The sequence below is a fragment of the Stylophora pistillata genome, chromosome 7, assembly GCF_964205215.1.
Source record: "Stylophora pistillata chromosome 7, jaStyPist1.2, whole genome shotgun sequence".
NCBI lineage: Eukaryota > Metazoa > Cnidaria > Anthozoa > Scleractinia > Pocilloporidae > Stylophora > Stylophora pistillata.
Genome location: NC_142525.1, coordinates 11172314 through 11192009, shown reverse-complemented (window position 1 = coordinate 11192009; position 19696 = coordinate 11172314). Strand labels below are relative to the sequence as shown.

General features: G+C 38.4%; 2 protein-coding genes across 2 annotated transcripts; one reads left to right on the top strand and one right to left on the bottom strand.

The window, feature by feature from the left end:
- Nucleotides 1–3028: 3028 nt before the first annotated feature.
- Nucleotides 3029–3561, bottom strand: LOC148726593 (uncharacterized). The gene has a single exon (XM_088729163.1). It carries the CDS (start codon nt 3559–3561, stop codon nt 3082–3084), a length of 480 nt encoding a protein of 159 aa, XP_088585289.1. The 3' UTR covers nt 3029–3081.
- A 1656-nt stretch (nt 3562–5217) lies between these two features.
- LOC111319424 (uncharacterized) lies at nt 5218–15552 on the top strand. Its single transcript, XM_088729155.1, has 14 exons — nt 5218–5481; nt 5567–5761; nt 5974–6269; nt 8443–8539; nt 9399–9689; nt 10317–10390; nt 11490–11672; nt 11821–11994; nt 12104–12256; nt 12539–12619; nt 12810–12984; nt 13167–13227; nt 13590–13656; nt 14565–15552. The coding sequence occupies exons 1-14, from the start codon at nt 5317–5319 to the stop codon at nt 14611–14613; spliced, it is 2061 nt and encodes a 686-aa protein (XP_088585281.1). The 5' UTR covers nt 5218–5316; the 3' UTR covers nt 14614–15552.
- The last annotated feature ends 4144 nt before the right edge of the window (nt 15553–19696 follow it).

Sequence of the window (19696 nt, the reverse complement as noted above, 5' to 3'; positions counted from 1 at the left end):
CATTCAAAGCATAACTTAAAGAGCTATGGATTATTGAAGCAGTTTTGTTTTGTCGACTGTGGTTTATAGAGGGAATAAAGGTGCGTTTGATTTCCCATCTAAGATTTAAAGAAGCGGAAATTCCTTCGAATTATGTAAGTTTAGAGACGGAAATTTATTGTTAAACTTGGCCTGCGTGTTTATCTGTCTGAATTGTCCATACGTTCATCACTGAAAATAAAATGCGTTTTTTTCCTGTATCCTGGAAGCGACAGCGCTAAAGCTGAACAGCTAAAGGATTACTTGCAAGGCAAGCGGCGAAAGGTGGCAAATCTTCGAAATATCACTGATATTCTGGCAGAGGAACAAGATTTTAAGAAAGAACTTTGTCGCGCAGCAGCTGTGTTGTGTTGACAGGATCTCGTCACGCATCGTCTCTTATTTAAAACGAACTCCAAGAAATCGAAGATGATTTTATCACTTTCGACAGTAAAGTGATAAATGGCGAGTTCACTGGAAGCAAAGAACTTGTGGACAGATTGGCAATAGTTTTTTTACGGAGAGATCCAAAAATGATTTGATTCCAGATGGCTTGGAAGAAAGAAAAAATTCGGAGAGGAAATTCTTCCCTTTATTATCTTGAGGATTGCATCAAGGGAATATTGACTGGCAAAACTCGCGTGTAATTTTGAGACCGAAATATGAGAAAAATTTCTGGAGGAGCTGTGGAAGCTAAGGGGCCAACCATTTAACTTTTGAGGGGGGGGGGGTGGTGGGTGATTTTGAAAAAAAATTTCCTGCAAGCGCTTGTCGGAAGTAAAAAATTGCATGCAGCCCAAACGTAACAGAAAAAAAATTCTTGCGTTGCTGTAAGAAAGAAAACAAATGTTGCAAAGCTGTTTCATCATTCCAGGGGGCTTTACAAAATCGCAGCAAAACTGCAATCATTGCTCCTTTTGATGATGCTGAAAAATTATTGCTTCATACATGCCATGCATTATTAGCTATCTTCAGCAGTATTATGGAGGTAAATTTTTTTTTTATTTAATGAATCAAGTTCTAAGAGACAAAGGAAGTTGTTTTTTTCATTTTTAACAGAAACACTTATGTAATTATTTTCTATTTGGAAAATGGGTCCATTATGATGGACTTAGAGAGAAGCAGTGCCCAGGAAGTGGTCTGTCTGTACAACACATACTACAACTTGGAACGCCACCACATTGCTTTTATGTTCAACTTTGAGGTAGTCAATGAAGAAGTGGAATGAAAAAAGGCTGAGCAAAAAGTATTAGAGCTGTCGTAATTAACTAACTTCAATTTTGCTTTCACATTTGTTTTGGATATTTTAGTCCACTTTTATACTGCAACTAATGATTCCAGCAGCATTCACCATGCTATGACGATTTCTAAACTGCTTTCTGCTATTTTTGGCTTTTTTATGTTAATCTAGAAACTAAACGTTCACATCTGCCTGTGGTACATCACTTTATTTGACGTAATATAAATTGATTGTAAAGAATGACTTTCCGAAAACATAGCTATATTAGAACTATTGCTGCAATGACCACAATGTAACTGTAAATACATTTTGTATATGTAAACACACGACCTTTTTTTAAGGAAAAAAATATCCTGCAGAGCATTTAGAACGGAAAAAAAATATCCTGCCCAGCAGATTGCTAGAAAAAAAATACCTTGATTACCAGAAATCACCCAACCCCCCCCCCCTTAAAAGTTAAATGGTCAGCTCCTAAGACTGAAGTCGACTTCTATAGTCAAACCATATATTCGATCTGTAAGCAGAGGTTTTAGTAATAAACAGCGGCCCCGGGGGTTAAACATAACTATGAATCCCGGCTGTTTATGTTTGTATGCATCAAGACAAGAGCTTTGCGCTTGAACTTTCTAACTTCTCTAATCTTCTTTCACCGAGGTTTTGGAGCTGCGGCTACAAAACGGAACCCACCGGTGATTGATGACATTCCACGGTACTTGAAAAACAATTGTATTGTTATTGTTCTAGAAAAGAAACTTAACGAGAGAGCATAGTTCTCGTGTGTCCATCATTTTTTTTTCCTTCTCCTTTTTCTTTTTTTCATTTATTTTTTTAGGGGGGGTAAATTTATTCCACTTTTCTTTGTTTGCTCTATTAACTCCATTCTGAAGGCAGTTGCGTAAGCCAGTTTAGAAGTTAGAGTGATTTCTTCATGGCAGTCATTTACATCGTGGATAACAAAATATTTGATGCCATAGCTCCTGTGCTATTGGCTTTTACTCCCAGTTGTGTGTCTCACCTTGCTGGCGACTATTGATTGGTCTTGCGAAGTCTGGGCACAAGTTATACAAGATTCGCTATGATCAGCCTTGTTCTAATGTCGGCTTGGAATAGGAGAAACCCTGAAAGCGAGGTTCATGATAACATCAATATTTCAGTTGCAGTGATTCTTTATAGTCGACCTTATGCGCCAATACCGTGTTTTTTAATCCTGTTACATAGAGGAACCCACGTGGATACTCATTCAATATTTACTGAGCAATAAAATTTATGATTTGAATAGTTCTGAGCAAAGGCTAAAAGTGTGCCTCTACCTTGGAAAGTTCTTCAAAGAAGACTAACATTTTGGGATTTTTTATAGCACGATGTGCAGACTGATAAATAAAGATTGACTCCTAACTTAGCCCAAGAAAAACATGTCTTGAACATTCGTTAAAGAAATTGAAGAATCACTGAAAACTGACTTTAATTTTTCCCTACTCCTCTCTGTTAGGAAGCCCTTTCTGTGGATATCTGAGAATTCTGAAACAATGTTTGAGTAATTACGTACCAACGATACCTTGTATTGTTTTAACGAATTAAGTTTTTTTTTTATTATTGCACACCATCCCCTCAAATTTAAGCACACAGCTAAGCTAAGGGTGTAACCGATCGCATTGTTCTAAGCCCATTGAATGGGAAAAAATTATTATCACAAAAAAGTACCGTTACTTTAGTATGATCTAACATAATGAAACTGCCATCCAAACGCAATCTACATTTGTGGCTCTTTCTATCATCTTTGTATAAAGAAAATTTTACAGTACTTTCTACGGTCCTTGAGCTAATCAGTACCAGATACTATCTCCCAGCAATATTTTCTTCAAGCGATATTGAAGGTGGGCTAAGGTGGGACTTCCATCGGGAGGAACTATTCCATCTTCCACATGAAAAATTCGATTTTCATCAAAATCTGGCGGGATCCAGTCATTCTTGCTTTTTTCTGTGAAGTGAATGATGACGAGTCTGTTCTTGACAAGTTCTTTGTTACCTGAGAACTCCTCATTGATAATTTTGCCGTCAAAAATGATATAATCGCCTTCTTTTTGTTGCTGCTTGTTCTGGATGAGGGACGAGGCTTGGGGTGACCCAATCAACACAACACATTCGCTGGAGCGGAGTACTTCTATGAAATCCTGCTTCAGCACCAAGATGCTCTTAATATTTCTCACATCTGCAATCTTTCGCAGCCAACCTTGAACATGATCCTTAAGTCGCCTAGCTTTGGTGCTGTCACTTTCAGTGTACAAAAACAGTACGTATTTCATTTCCAGCCTGTACGTGAAGATTCAAAGGAAATGAATAAAGTCGCTTCGGATGTCCTGATTTAACTCTTTCGAGCAGGAAACTAAAATTGTGCTTTCACTGCAAAGATCACTGCAATGGCATCAAACTTTCACTCTCGGCTAAAAGATATACCAAAAGCAAACCTGTAAATTGGATGTGAAGTAAGAGTGGAAAGGTGCGTCCCATAGGGAGGTTTTGTTCAAGACTTGTAATCAAAATTATACACCAATTCTATACGTGTTTGAATTGAAAATTCCTCATGTTCTGTACATAATATCATAGATGGCAAATTACTCCTTAATTTTGGTGCGAAATTTCAGCGTTAATTTTTAATTTCACATGTAAAATTACAAAATTGCCATGGTGACATCTCTTGTATCTCGATCAGAGCCAAGATGGCGTCGAGATTTAAGACGGTGACCCTTTAAGAAGTTACGAAATTAAACGAAGCGGCCGAAAATTATGAACAGGCACGAAGAATTCGAAAGGTATTTTTTGTGAAGAAACTCAGAAAATTACGAACTTTAACAATAATGTATGCTTTAAACGAAAACTATATTCTTCATGTTCTCGGTTTTCGATAGAATAAACCAGTAAAAACATTTACGGGTGTGAACTTAATTTGTCACCCACGATATTAAAAGGTAATCAAATGGTTTTCTCGTGAAATTAGGAAATAATTTCACTTGCGTTTTGTCAAAACTCTGATAATTTCCCGAGCCTAAAGGCTTGGGAAATTATGAGAATTTTGACAAAACGCGCGTGAAATGTTTTCCTAATTTCACTCGTCGCCATTTGATTACACCTACTAATTAGAATTTCCATCTACCTCAATATAGGGGAAAGTGCTGGGCACGCCTACCTCGGCTCAAACCAAGTTTTTGGTGTCTGGAATTCTTCTCCACACTTTTAATGAGCATTTGTGAACGTGCATAGCGATTACAACCTTTCGCATGTTTCACAACTCTTAGAGCTGTTTACTTTGGGTTCTGTCCTCGTGTACCGGTTCACAAGAGCCAATACAAAAGACCAAACAATACACAATAGCTAGCCGATAACTCCTAAACAAAGAAGAACAATGGTAATTCCCTTGTGAACCGGTACACCAGGACAGAACCTTACTTTGTGATATCCGTAATCTTTCATAAATTGTTGTGTTTCTCCTTTCGTTTGTCGCGGAACATTCCTAGCTGATGATTGTCGTTTTATCCAACAATAACCTTTCTGGCTACGACAGAACAAACCACATTTTTATGTACCTTGGAGGAATTCGAGAGAAATTAATTGTAGCTTCACACTACCTAAGGGTCTGAAATATCTATTTCTCAACCAGAATCTATTCCTGGAAAAACGTAACGCCGCCATTGATAAAATGTAGAAAGGATATTATTTATTCCACTTCAGTTGCCACTGGGTTTTTGCTGCTGAGCATAGATATCTCATTAGCTTCTTTTGCTCGTCCACCAGCCTTTGTTCCTTTCACCATTGTTACCTGGTGTCTTTAGAGATTGGTTGCAGTCGGTTTGTTACTTCTGCACCTTAAAATTTCCCTAAGCCTCTCCAGGCTTTCTAGTTCAAAAGCCGAGAAGCCCCTGGGAAAGAGTTGACCGAGGCCTTTCTCTTTAATCGTAGCTCGACTCTGATAAATTTTTGTTTTCGCAGTACTGGCTAATAATCAAGAACCTGCATAAGACAATATCTGGATGCATATACCTCATTTAATGCAAAGAACTTAAATGTGGCTGTTGTTGAGTGATTTTGGGATGAGTAAAGAAAAGCAAGAGCTGGAACGCGGTAAGAAAGAGAAAGAACCACGGGACCAGAATGAAATTGATTGCTGTCGTGATCTCTATCAAGAACTTTTGTCAGAAGATGAATTGGACGAAGAGTTTTGGATTAAGGTAATTCTCCTTGTAAAACGTTTACTTTGAAATCATTTGGCTCATTTGTTTTTAGCTAAACGATAAACCCTTTACTTTTATCAAGGTTCATCAAATGCAAAGTGAAGGGTTGTCGTGGACCAGAGCAATGGACGAAGTTCATGTGGAAAGACTGATCCAGAAATACAAGGACAGTGGGGAATTTGAAAGTAAAGATCCAGCACTTGTGATGTTAAAACTCTGGCCAGCATCTATACAGTACAAAAATGATTCTGAAAAGCTTCCAGGCCTCGAGAAACAGGTATAGACTTGATTTGGACATTAAGAAATTACCTGCTTGTCTTTCTTTTACGCAGCTAGCTAGTTCTTGAGATCTTGCCTTTTTTTTTCTTCTCTTGAGGACAGTTTTATCCTCGACGAAGGTAAACACATGTCACATAGCCTATCAATTATGAGAGTAAACAATCCCGATTGTACCCTTTTAATCAGCACACATCTTCCTTGTTCTTTAAGATAAATCGGTTTTTGGAAATCCTGTTTGAAAGCGAATTTAACTCAAGGAACAGATACAAGGCATTCAGAGATGAAAGTGACAAAATGAAAAGGACATTGTTACATTATGCCGCAGAGCTTGGCTTTTTACGTGTTACTAAAACACTGGTGAAAAAATGCCCTCAGCTGCTAACCATGTCAACAGACGAACTACTCCAACCTATGGAAAAAAGAGCGATGTTGCCGGTGGAATTGGCAATGGTGGCAGAGAAGGATGATGTGGCAGCATTTTTGATAAGAGTTATGTGGCATGAAAGGTAAAGCCATGCTTGTGGTTTTAAAGTGAGTTTATTTAGCATGTTGATCACTTATAACTATATGGCAATCTCATCCTCAAGAATAGGTGGACATCAACATACACATTAAATTGAGCGAAAATGTCAAATAAAGTATTTAGGTGTATTTATTGATCAAACTTTACACTGGGGACCCCAAATCCAGCATATCAACAATAAATTAGGGAAAAATGTAGGAATTATCAATAAATTACTCTATTGAATTGTGTTATTCCTTCATTTATCCATATCTAACTTATGGTATTATAAACTGGGGTAGTGCCAGTAAAACTAGGTTACAGAAGGTCAAAGCAAAACAGAATAAATGTGTATGCAGCATATGCTATGCCCTATTCCAATCTTTTGCAAATCCTCACACTCCAAAACATTTATAAATTTAAATTAGCTCTCTTTATACATTAAAAATACAAAATTAAAAATGATCCCGCAAATATCCCAGCAATATTTTCTGGAACTCTTATACTAGTGTCTGAGGTTCATACCCACAATACCAGATTTACAACTAATTTTAATATTTACAGACCAAGAGCAAGTAATAACTATGGTACATCTACGTTTGCTTTTGTAGCATCAAAAGTCTGGGAATCTATCCCCTCAGAATTGAAAAAACTTTCTTATAATTGTCTCTACAAGCAATACAAAATGTATCTTTTAAATGCTCAATCTGTTTCCTGAGTGTAGTTTGCTTTTGTGTTTTACTTTTAGGTAAATGCTTATGATGTACATGTTTATAAATAATTATTGGATGAGGTTTTTGTGATATCCGGAATAATCAAGGTCAAGATAAGTGTTATCAGCCAAAGCCGAATGCTGAGGCTGATAATACTAACCGAGACCTTGATTATTCTGGATATCACAAAAACTTCATCCAATAGTTGTTTTATTATACATTGTTTTATTGAGAAATAGATTTTATTATAAATTGTTTTAAAGAAAATAACATCAAATGCATTGTCGCAGTGAACACAGTTTATCTTTAAACACTTAAAAATGTACAACTGTTTGGTAAACAAATTTTCGCTTGGGCTAATTCCTTTTTGTTGTGTGGCTCCTGGATAGTTTTCTCTTTAAGGTACTCGTAGAACAGTTCCTTCACCACTTTTGTCGATCTTTTAGTATTTTCCAAATCTTTATCTTCAAGTAATTTCTCAATTTCTCACTGGGTCGATGAAGTGTCAATCAAGAAGCCATTCTTACTTCGGTGTCCGTGAACTTGACATTGTTCCACCGGAAATCATGCATTGCGCGCGCAACCGACAGATTATTCACTAATCTGTAGGTACAGAGTTAAGTGAATAATCTGTAGGTTGTGCTGTTTCCCAGAATTAATTGTGGGTGTTTAGCCAATGAGAAGACAGATGGTGACTACAATGTATAATAATGCCAATTGATTGTCTGTGGCAGTGACTAACTCAAAAGCGCTACTTAATTTGGTCACTGCGCACATTTTGCCTTTCACCACTTGTGTAATTTAGTTTACCTTATACGTCTCCTTTTAATGTACTTTAATGCACAAATAATTATTTATAAATAGTGCAAAAATAAAGATTGTATTGTATCATTGTATCAATATTTAACCGCCTCCCAGGTAGTGCAATAGATAGAGCGCTGGACTGTTGTGCAGGAGGTCAAAGGTTCGAGCCCCGGCCGGACCAACACTCAAGGTCTTAAAATAACCGTGAAGAATATGCTTCCTTTCTGTAACATGAAGAAGTGGTTAGATAATCTAGTCTTCTCGGATAGGGACGAATTAATGGAGGTCCCGTCTCCTGCAGGGTTAGGGGTAGGAGATGTTAATTTTCCACGCACGAGTATACTGTGTGATGGATGTCCTCCCCGGGGTGGGTTGGGTGGGTGCTTACAGGGCCGTTCTGAAAACCACTTCTGTGAGAACACACCCTGTCTAAAGATTATTATCTATCTAACATTTTTAAAGTTCCATCATCAAAACTAATACTGAAATATTGGTTCTAATATTTGAATGAACAAGAGACTACAGAAATTTTTGTTTTGTTTTTCATATTGGTTGGACTTAGCAAGCAAGCTGTGTGTACCTTGATAGATAAGAATATTCAGGAACATATGCGTAAAACTTAATTTAAGTGTAATGATTTATTTCCTCTGTCAATTGTAGAGCCCAAAGCTTATTTTCCTGGAGACCGGATAAAATGACAAATCCTGAACCTTCCTTTTTCAGTTTCAAGGCAATTATCCAAAATCCTAAAATGCAGGTGATTTTGCTGTTTTCTCATACTAATGTTTTAAATAGAATCCTAATTTTCTTTAGTTAGTACTTATTTTGTTAAGAAAAGTTGTTTTTGGATCCTCAACCCTAATATGAGTGAGTTCAGTAATTCATTCTAGAGTCATGAACTTGTTTAGTTCAGAAGTCATACATATCATGCAAGTAACATTTGAATAATTTTTCTATCAAGTCCTTATTTGGAGTGAGATGGTCTTGTTGGAAATTGGCAGGCCCATTGTCAGTGGTAACTTTTCCAAAGTGACTTGTATGTAATTTGGTCCAAAATTATTCTTAAGCTGCCTATGCCCTATAAATTGAGGATTGGAATAACGAATAGGCCATTTTACAGTTGTGTACTTAGTTGCCAAGCCTTTGATTCAGAGTGAGGCTGAAGGTGACCTTGTTGTGATAGAGACCTGAATCTACTTAGCATGATAACAAAGTGATTTACATTTGAAAGGCAGCAAGGGTTGTATCATAACAAGGTCAACCCTAGCCTCACTCCCATTCAAAGGCTTGGCAACCAAGCACACAACTGTAAAATGGACTAATATTCCAGTTTCCAACTGTTTTCTCAGTACAATGTGCTTTGTTCTTGAAAAGAGCAGAATTATTATAATTATTATCATCATGATAATTGTTAGTATAAATATCATCATCATCATCATCACAGTCCGTATCATTGATGTATTATAAGTATTATCATTATTATTACTATTGGGGTTGCAGTTATGTCACTAAGGTCAAACAGGATGTTACCTTTTGTTATTTGTTATCATCTCACACACATGCAGAACAGAGTTCTTTTGATGGGACAATTATTATATGAATTGTATTGTCTGCAGAAAACAGTAGTGGCTGTATTAGACCAGATGGTGAACCCCCACTGGCCCTACCTTCCAAAACGCCAAGAAAACTATGAAACTGAAGAAGAGAGGGTTGCAATCGAAGGAGTCTGGAATACAATCTCAGATGATCCAGTGAACTATCATTTTCATTATGATATTTTGGATGGGGATGAAGGAGGACGACCCCCAAAGGTTGTGGCTTCAGATGGAGATCAACAGATAGAAAACAAATATTTTAACTGGAGAAACAGTTCTTGTTTACATGCAATTGCAAAGAGTAACAACAAGGTAAGATTAACCTAAAGTCAATCAAACGCAAGGACATTCATTGATAAAATACTTAACATCATAATTGTTCAGAAAAAGTATATAAGAAATCTTGATATATATCATTGTCATTTACATACTGCAACAGGAGTTTAAAATCTAAGATCCCTCTTACACCAAAATTGTTTTGGGTACAAAGTAATAATAATAATAATAATAATATAATAACTTTTATTTCTATAGCGCTCTTATCCTATATGTTTAAGGCACTTTACAACACTGTGCTTTGCCAGACTGCCAGTGGCAGTTTACAATCAACAAAGGTGAATTTTTACAGATGTCCCCTCTCCCCAATTCCCAGTAAAAAAGCCAGACCACATCACAGTAATCTCGTGATGTGGGTTCTTTAACATCCCCTGTCTAATCAAATTATCTAATTAATAGATGCAGGAGATGGGACCTATGGTTTATTCATCCTTAACTGAGAAGACTAGAATGTCTATCCATTTCTTGATATTACAGAAAGGTAGCACATTCTCCTTAGTTATTTTAAGACCATGAGTGTTGGTCCGACTGGGGCTTGAACCTTCAACCTCCCGCACAACAGTCCAGCGCTCTAACTGAGTAGTTCTTGATTTTCATCTTTAGGAGGCTCTGCAACATCCTGTGGTCAGAATGTTGATTAAAACAAAATGGAGAAGCTATGGACACTTCTTCCTCAGGTAGATCAGTTGTGTTTGCAGGCTTCATATTGTTAATTTGAGGATAAACTGCACTCATATTTATTCCTATAGGTGTTGAATTACATAGTGATGTACCTCAAAGTACAAGTAATGGAGACAATTTTTATTGAGTTTATTTGTGCCCCTGTACACATACTGGCAGTCAGCTCTTGAAAGGTCTTGAAGGCACTTCTATGCAGTATGATTCAATCGTATTGTAGTTTTTCTCCGAACAGTTTGAATGCAGGCTCCCCAAAATTTAAAGCCTATGATTTCTCAAAGGTTGATTAAAAAATATTAGACAGTTACCAAGAACTTAATGTGATATGTTTATCTTTATTTAAATTTCTAATCCCCACCCATTTCTAATCATGACATAACCAGGGGGAGCAGGGTTGGCATAGTGGTGAGAGCGCTCACCTTCCACCAATGTGTCCTGGGTTCGATTCTCTGACCCGGCGTCATAAGTGGATTGAGTTTGTTGGTTCTCTACTCTGCTCCGAGAGGTTTTTCTCTGGGTACTCTGGTTTTCCCCTCTCCTCAAAAACCATCATCATTTGAATTTATTTAATTTAGAGTTTATTTAGATTTACACACGACCCCACAAGCTGTTCAGCTTTAAACATTATCGTGTCTAAATAAAGGTGTTATTATTATTATTATTATTATTATTACCAAAGTAAAGTGCGTGCTCTGATTGGTCAATTCAGCGTCCTCCATTTGCCCATGGGTGTACACTGCTGACGTGAGCAAATGCAAAAAGTAGTTTTCCGCGCGCGCTTGTTTTTTCTGGTCTCGTAAGATTTGTTAAATAAAAGGGAACCCTTTAGCTACAATGTATCAATGTTATGTTATAAAACAAATGGTAAACACCGCAGCGTACACTATTGAGTTATGGATGCACTTGGGAGGTTTGCTAAGCACTCAAGAAGCTAGAGTCACTCTCGGCTATCGCCTCGAGCAACTCTTACGCGTCTTTCGTGCTTAGCAACCTCCCGCGTGCATCCATAACTCAATAGTGTACGCTGTGGTGTTTACCATTTGTTAAATTTTACTTCAATCTGTGGAAGTAATCATAATTATTCTTTCTCTCCTGCAGCCTTCAAGCAACCTTGTTTTGCATATTCTTGCTGTCCATGTCATATTCTTTGCTACATGCCTCAACCAAAGTGGACCCCACCCAGTACAGCGGTGCCCTGGACTCCCTGCGTGGACTTTGTGAAGTTTTCACTCTACTTATGGTTGTGTTTTACATGTACGAGGAAATAAATCAGATAAGAATGTAAGTAATCATAATTAGGGTTACTGTAGAAATTTCATCTAGACTTCCCATTTGACCCATCTCAATGACCCCACATTTGAAGAAAAGAAAAAGACCTCAAAATTTTAGAGGAGGAGAGAAGTCATGGAAATTTATTTATTTCTTGCAGGGAAGGGCATTCTTATTTCACAGAGTGGATGACTCTGTTTGACTGGTTAGGCCTGCTTTTGATCCTGTGTATAATACCATTACGATACCTGGATCATAAAGTTCAGTGGCTGGTGACATCTTTCGCCTTCTTGTTCAACTTCATGAGGATCTTTAAGTTTTCATGTGTGTCAAGGTAACCTACAACACTCAACTGGTTACTTTAGTTCAGAAAGAGTGCTGATGACTTAGAACTCATCCCTTTGTAATAATCTAACCTAACATTACCTTATAATCTTTTTTAGGACTACAGGATTATACACACAAACCTTGGCCAAGATCATATTGCATGACGTCACAAGATCCATGGCAGTTTTCATTGTGATCTTTATCTCTTTCTGTGGTGCATTGACTTTATCACTCTGTTACACCGGATCCACTGAAAACCAAGAACTTCGGTGCGTCTCTGTCGGGTGCATCTCCTCGACAAAGCTATGAAGTTGTCTTTGATGAAAAAAAAAATGAAAGGGGTGGCTCCTATTAGTCCATAAATTATTCGAGAATTTCCTCTGAAATTTGTTTGGTTTGATGTCTTTTTTTGCTGGCTAGATTTTTTGTTTATTTAAACTATTCTTGCCCTTTTGCAAAAACCACTTTTTGAACGCGGTAACTTAGATGGTGGAAGTGCCACCCATGCGAAGTGCAAAAACCCAACGTTTTGATTTTAATTTTGCTTTAAGTGGTTTTGGAGACGTCTTGTTGAGCGGATTTCGAGCGCTGTCCGAGCAGTATCCAATGGCTGAAGACTACTCAAATTTCAAGTAAGTGGCATTAATCTTTAAATTTATTACTTCTCTGTGCAGGTAACAACTGCTTCCACTCGTGTTTAAAACGCCACTTCAGAGAAGCAGGTCTGTAATAGAGAATCAGGTTTTGGTCACAACTGGAGTCCATATACATTTTCGTGTTCAGAAGGTACGCTAGACTTTTGTAGATATTTCTTTCCTGCAGCTGGCTGTCAGTTCTGCTGATGATGGCGTACATGGGTACAGTGACTGTAATTCTGCTCAACATTCTCATTGCACAAATGAGTACAACCTACACTCAGGCCAAGAAAGTCGCTCGCCTGGAGTATGATGTTGATCGGATTTTACAACTCACTCGCATGGAGAGATGTCCTTTTCTGGTAAGTCTCCAATACTTGATGAGACTCGAGCAACGAGAGGCACTTACCACCTTGTGTTATTGAGACCATGTGCGATTGCGCGAATGTACTGTGCGTGCGTGCGTGCGTGCGTGCGCTTTAGAATGCGATGTCGGACGGAAGGAGATCATTGAGTTGTTTTACTACGACTTATCTCTCTGCAGAATTTACGTGTGAAGAATTACAAGGAGGGAGACTGGATCAGTGAAATGAATCTCGCAGAAGGTCGGTAGTGAATTACTTGGGATTGAGAATGCCTGATTAGACATATCAACTCCGAGTGATGTCAGTTGAATGTCATTTGAGGAGTAGAGATTGAGAAGAGAATAATTATGGCGTTGCCATGGGGTGGAGTAACGTGAAAATGAGAATAGGGCCGCGTACTTTATACCCCCTACCTCACCCCCCCTTGTGTTGTTAGCGAGAGCTTTATAGAAATCTACTACGGTAAGGAGCAGAAAGTCTCTTATCAAGGTGATTTGTTGACTAAGCAGAAGATAATAATTATGTAGTCAAATGTAATGATGACGGTTGCCGAAGTTTCTTTATGTTCTAACTTGTTACGCTTTTGTTATTTTTTTTCGTAGAGCTTCTTGAATTCAGTGAAGATCGCAATCCGTGGGAGTCAGTCGAAGAGAAACTTAGCGCGATCAGGTGATGAAAATTCTTTATTTGCCATTCTTTCTCGCTACGAACCTCGCATGGACCGCAAATCGATCGAGAGTCGTAAAATCAACAGGTGAATAATCATAGTAAGAATTATAACGAAGGAAAATAGCATAAAGAAAAGGGAAGGACTCAAGTAAAAACAAGAAAACTGCAGTAAGAGTGGCTACATTTATCTCCTTCGTGGCCTTTCTCAAAGATGATATACAACGTTCTTGGAAGAATCCTCTTCTGGGTGGAGCGTTGCGTGACATTTCTAAGAATGACTGGGAAGGGCTAACGTGAGTGCCTCAGTCACGCTTGGTCTCAGTTCGGAATCTGGGTCATCCTCGGTGTAAAAACCTGACGAGGTTTTCTTTGTTTCATGAGTATTATTTTGCTGTACGCTATTGTTTATAATGTTTTGTTGCCTTTGTTTTACGTCACTCGTGAGCTTCACAGGTTTTTACACCGAGGATGAGCCCGGAATCTGATTAGGTTGGTTTAGAGGATGGGGCGATATTTGTATAACTATCAACTAGCAAACTTTAGTAAAAGCGACAAACGTTGAGACTGATACGTATGATGCACGATCCTCGCAGTAGATAGCGCTATTTAAGCAATAGCGAAAATCAGACCTGAAAAAATTCAGGCCTGCACGGGACTCGAACCACTGACCTCTGCGATACTAGTGCAGCGCTCCACCAATTGAGCTAACAAGCCAACTGGGAGCAGGCCGTTAAGTTGATTCGTAATAAACCCGTGAAAGTGATAAATGAGATACAATGAATATGTGAAGACCATATATTTTGAACTGCTGTATTAGATACGTATGATGCACGATACGTATGAATGTATCATCATACATTCAACTAAACATTTTGCCATTCATTTTTTAACCATGTTTCTTTTTTCAGGGAAATGATGAGAAAGATGGTGAAACAGATGAGGCCTGCACAAGATTAAAATGGTGTCTGTGTACATTACATTGATACTGAGAAATTTATTTGGCAATTGCCATTAGTTGTACTTTTATGCGACAATTTTTAGAGCCATTAAGAATACTCCAGAGACTACTGTCACACACACGAAATAAATGAAAATTCCCTCGAGTTTTAGTCTTAACACACATCGTGTACATATACCAAGCAGGAGGCCGTTAGATATCTGCATATTTTTATCTTTGCTGAAGAAGGCAACAGTAGTAGCCAAAAAAAAACAATGTATTGTAAGCCAGTGTCAACTTTTAATTCTTTTCACCAAAACATTATGTAGCATCTGTTCACTAAGATTATTTATCTTAGTAAGAGCTTCATTTGAACGATAAATGTATTTCTCAGGACCTTTAAAATTGGTAAGAATTTAATTCAAAATGAAAATAAGGACGAATAAAAACAAAAACAAAAAAAAAGGATGAAAAAAGTCTTAACGTAATGGAGAAGAGAGTAAAAGTTATGGATATAAAGTTCAAGGGGAGACGTTTATTTTTGTACATCCGGTATTGGAATGGTCATGGCGGAGTTAATGTCCCTCTACCAAAGAAACCTCTTATTATGCCCGGCTGTGTCGTTTGTTGTTGAGGTTGGATCTCGAGTTCGGGGATACTTTTCATAATGTATGTTCACCAGTAACAATCAACAGAAATGAATTGTTTGTACGTGGCAAGGCTCCAAACTTCAAATGGTCTCTACTTTTGCAGACAAGTAGCCCTTAGTAAGACATGAACGCTGTGTATTTTCCTTCAAATGTGTTTTTATTTTGGATGAAATTAAAAACAAACTTTTTGTTTTCACCCTCCGGAATCGATTGATCGTGTCATAACACGTCGAAAATTGAGCACTTTCGCATATTGCATCTTGGGAACTCTCCGTCTCTTGCAAAATGTAAGTTTTGAATAGTAATTGGTTACTCAGTAGCCCAAGGCACACGAATAACAAATTACTCTCTTCAGTTACAAAAAAATTTTGTTGAAAATAACCGTTGTTCTCACCATATGCCATTTTGTCTGAATTCTATCAAATAACCTATGTAAATATCCGAAAGAAAGACCTTCAAAATCATACGGAACATTTAGCTTTAGCGACGTTGGAAACTCTTCTAGGTATACATGAAATCACGCAATATGTCAATTATTTGACCATAAAGCTAAGGCCCCATTTTTATGGTCCTGGGTGCCCGAGACAACCCTCCCCCTGAGACAAATTTGCGGAGCGTTTTACATGAAATTTGACATCTGCTAACCCTCGTTCGGCCAGGCCAGGTTACATATTCGACAGAGTGGCGTACGACAGGAAAAGAATGGCTGTAAAACGTATGGGCTCTGGTCATAACGTGTACAAGCAATTTCTGTTCAAGTTGTCTCGTCTCAGGTGGGCGAAACGAGGTGTTAATTGTCCCGCCTGCCATGGTTACTCTACTTGCCGAGGTGAGACAACTTTCCCCCTCTCCCCCCCCCCCCCCCAAAGACGAGTTCACAGCCTCGTGAAAACGGCCGGCTGAAGTTTGTAAAGAATTAAGTAGGAGGGGGGTGGGGGGGGATGGGTTGTCTTGGGTAGGCGAGGCGAGACCACATCAATGAGTCCTGAGGAGCATTGTGCCTTCGAAATAACTTCAGATCGAATATAATCAACTTCTAAAATATGTAAAAGTAATAATAATAATTTCATATTTATATTGCGCAAATTAACATGTGGATATGATCAAATGCGCATCACAACACTTTTCGGGGGACTTTGGCCGGACTGCATGAGCAGTTTACAAGCAATCGAAGGAAACTTATTTGAAGATGCCCCCTCCCCCCCCCCCCTCTATTCCCAGTAAACAGGCCAGACCACATCACAGTAACCTCGTGAGTGGGTTCTTTAACGTCCCCTGCCTAACCAAATTAACTAGTTAATAGATGCAGGAGACGGGACCTACGGTTTATTCGTCCTTATCCGAGAGGACTAGAATGTTTATCCATTTCTTGATATTGTAAAAGGGTAGCGCATTCTCCTCATTTATTTTAAGACCTTGAGTGTTGGTCCGGCCGGGGCTCGAACCATCGACCTCAACCTCCCGCACGAAAGTCCAGCGCTCTAATCAATTGAGCTAACCGGGAGGCGGTTGTGAGTAAACATTATTCGACTAAAGACCTTGTTGGTCTCTCGCATATGCATCTTGGTAAACGAAAACCTGTTAGGTTTCTTTGGGGAAGCCCTGAGTAAGAGCTAGCATGACCAAATTTGCATAATGGCACTAAAAGCCCTTGTGGAGGTGGAATGGGGTCGGTCGACGTCATTTTCTTAGAAAAGAAATGAAGGGCTTAACTCCTTAGCCCTGATTTTGCCTTTATTTGTGCTCATGCTTATTTTATCTGTCTGGGTGTAAACGCTGTTCAATCACGCGATGTCTGTTCACTTTTCGTCCTATGGTTCTTCACAGGCGAGACAATTAAAGCAACCGAAAAAGAATCATTTTAGCTTGTATTAATTCTCACTGCTCTTATCAGGAAATCACCATTTCGGTGCTGAAGACTTCGTTTTTCTAACGAACTTCAACTCGCTTCTTTGGGTAAAAATACAGGTACGACATCGTATCAGCAGGACTGTATGAAATATGAAAGGATTCACAACTAAAAGCAGCTATCAGATAGAAAGACGTTGGCAGATCAGATGTTTGAAATTTTTTGGGGGGATATAAACAGGTTTGCGTTAAAGAAGAAATATGTCTTTATCGTCCGTGACAACCAACCACAGGTAACCCAAGCTCCGAAAATATGCAAATATGTTGTAATAAAAGTCATAACCAACTTTTGAATCAATGTGGAGGTCGTTACTTTGAGACGACATTCTTCTCGGCCAAGAATCTGTAGACTTAAATTACGGGCTACAAAAGGATATCTTGTGAAATGCCACCACTTTACCTGCAGCGGTATCATGACTGACGTCACACGAATGACGTCACACGAATGTCTGAGGTACTTAAAAAAGAGAGAACTCGTTCATTTACCATTGTCTGTTTCGTTGGTGGAAAAATTTGAACAGAAGTACTTTTACAGATAAAAGCTTTGAAAGTTTTAGGAGCAAAGGATATCTGGTCTCAAAGTTAAAGGGACAACGAATAACTGAACTGGAACCTTTTCCCCTATAACAGGGCCTCATAGCTTTTCGCTATACCATAAATCCTTTATTTACCAGGCTTGTTTGGTTAAGATGATTGAAAATTAGCCTCGTTCTATTCCTGCGTTTTCGTCTCGGTCCATAATAACGTAAACTCAGCCAACATCAAGCCATCTTGACCTCACGCTTGGTCAATAACGGTTTTTTTTTTACCTGGATGCCGCTTTAACCTTGCTTACCAACCTTACTGCTTATTCATACGAGACTTAACGAAGTCTCTCTTAGTGTCATAAAAATTCTTTCTCATTGGCCATCGTAGCTTGATAAGAAATAGCACACAAACTGCAGTTACAAACACGACAGTAAAACGCACGTTGGAAAACAAGATCAGTAAATTGACTTTACTTGACATTTCGTATGTTTCGATGCATGATCTTATGGTGATTTTCCAGAGTGCTCATCGCATAAAGTCCTTTTTTCCGTACAAAGATAAGATCAACCGTTCCCAATTGTCAAAAGTTGTTTAGAAGGCTAGTAGTTGGGACTGCCCGGATTTTTACTTTGGAAAAACAAAACGTAGATTGCATGACAGAAAAACTGAACATTTTAAAGTGCTCACAAGTGCCTCAGTGTCATACATCTGCTATCGCAAACCGCGTCACGCCAACTGGTCACAACAGACCACGTCACATCAACTGGTCACAACAGACCACGTCACGTTAACTGGTCACAACAGACCACGTCACGTTAACTGGTCACACAACATGAAATGGGACCACTTTGAGATATTAGACAAAAGGACGTTCTGATACTCATTGCAAGATGAAGGAGTCTCTATTAATTCAAGAACTTAAACCTACTCTAAACGATAATGTCAGCAGCGATAAGCTTTATCTGTATTAGTTTGCATCTTTGTATATGCAAAATTTTTTCTTTTGTTCACTGTTATGTTAATTAGTTACTTATCTTAAATTTAAACTTAGTCGCCACGTGTATTATTAACTGTCACTTCTGAAGATGTATGTCGAAACATACGAAACGTCAAATAAAGTTTACTGATCTTGTTTTCCAACATGCGTTTCATTGTCATGTTTGTAACTGCAGTTTATGTGCTATTTCTCTCTTAGTGGTTTGTTTGAGGAGAAAATTCGTTCAGAAAATGGTAAATTGCGATAACCAGAGCTGCATCTGTTGGTGAATCTTGCACGGAATGGTTCCGCATGTACATGCCCGAACTTGTCCACAATTAAAGACAATGTTCAGGGACGGGTAGGTTGCACTGTGTAATCTTCGATGAGAGTCCCCTATACTTTTTACGTGAAGCGTGATTGGGCAATTTTTTCTCGTGAATCCGATGTCCGTAGATAAGATCTTTTCTTGTCCATGTGAACGAATTTTTTTTTTATCTCAGCTTACTTTTCCTTTACTCATAATACCATTCGATATGGCAGATGCGGAAAGAAAAACAAAAATGCTACTGGTAATAATGTCTCTGATCGGGGGGGTACTCGATATATTCCTGGGTGGGGAGGTGCGGCGCGGCCCCTCATACCCTGACCCTGTTTAAGACAAATATCGCTGATTTTCTTACCCTGTTTAAGACAGAATTCCGATTTTTGATACCCTGTTGAAGACATTTAATGTGCCTGGTAGCAATGCCAAAATCAACGGAATTCAATATTATTTAAAATTAGAGCTTGTAAAAATTTTGCTGTTTATCTTCCAAGCAAAGATATCCTGTTTAAGACAAAAATTGATAAATCGATACCCTGATTAAGACAAAAAATGATAAATTCGATACCCTGTTTAAGACAAAAAATCTCGAAAAACATACCCTGGCTGGTCGCACGTCCCCATTAAGCCCTTATAAGGAAGTACCCCCCCCCCCCGTCTCTGATCGTGGTCAGTCTGTCGTTAAGAGAAGTTTTGAAGATAAAAATCTGACAGAC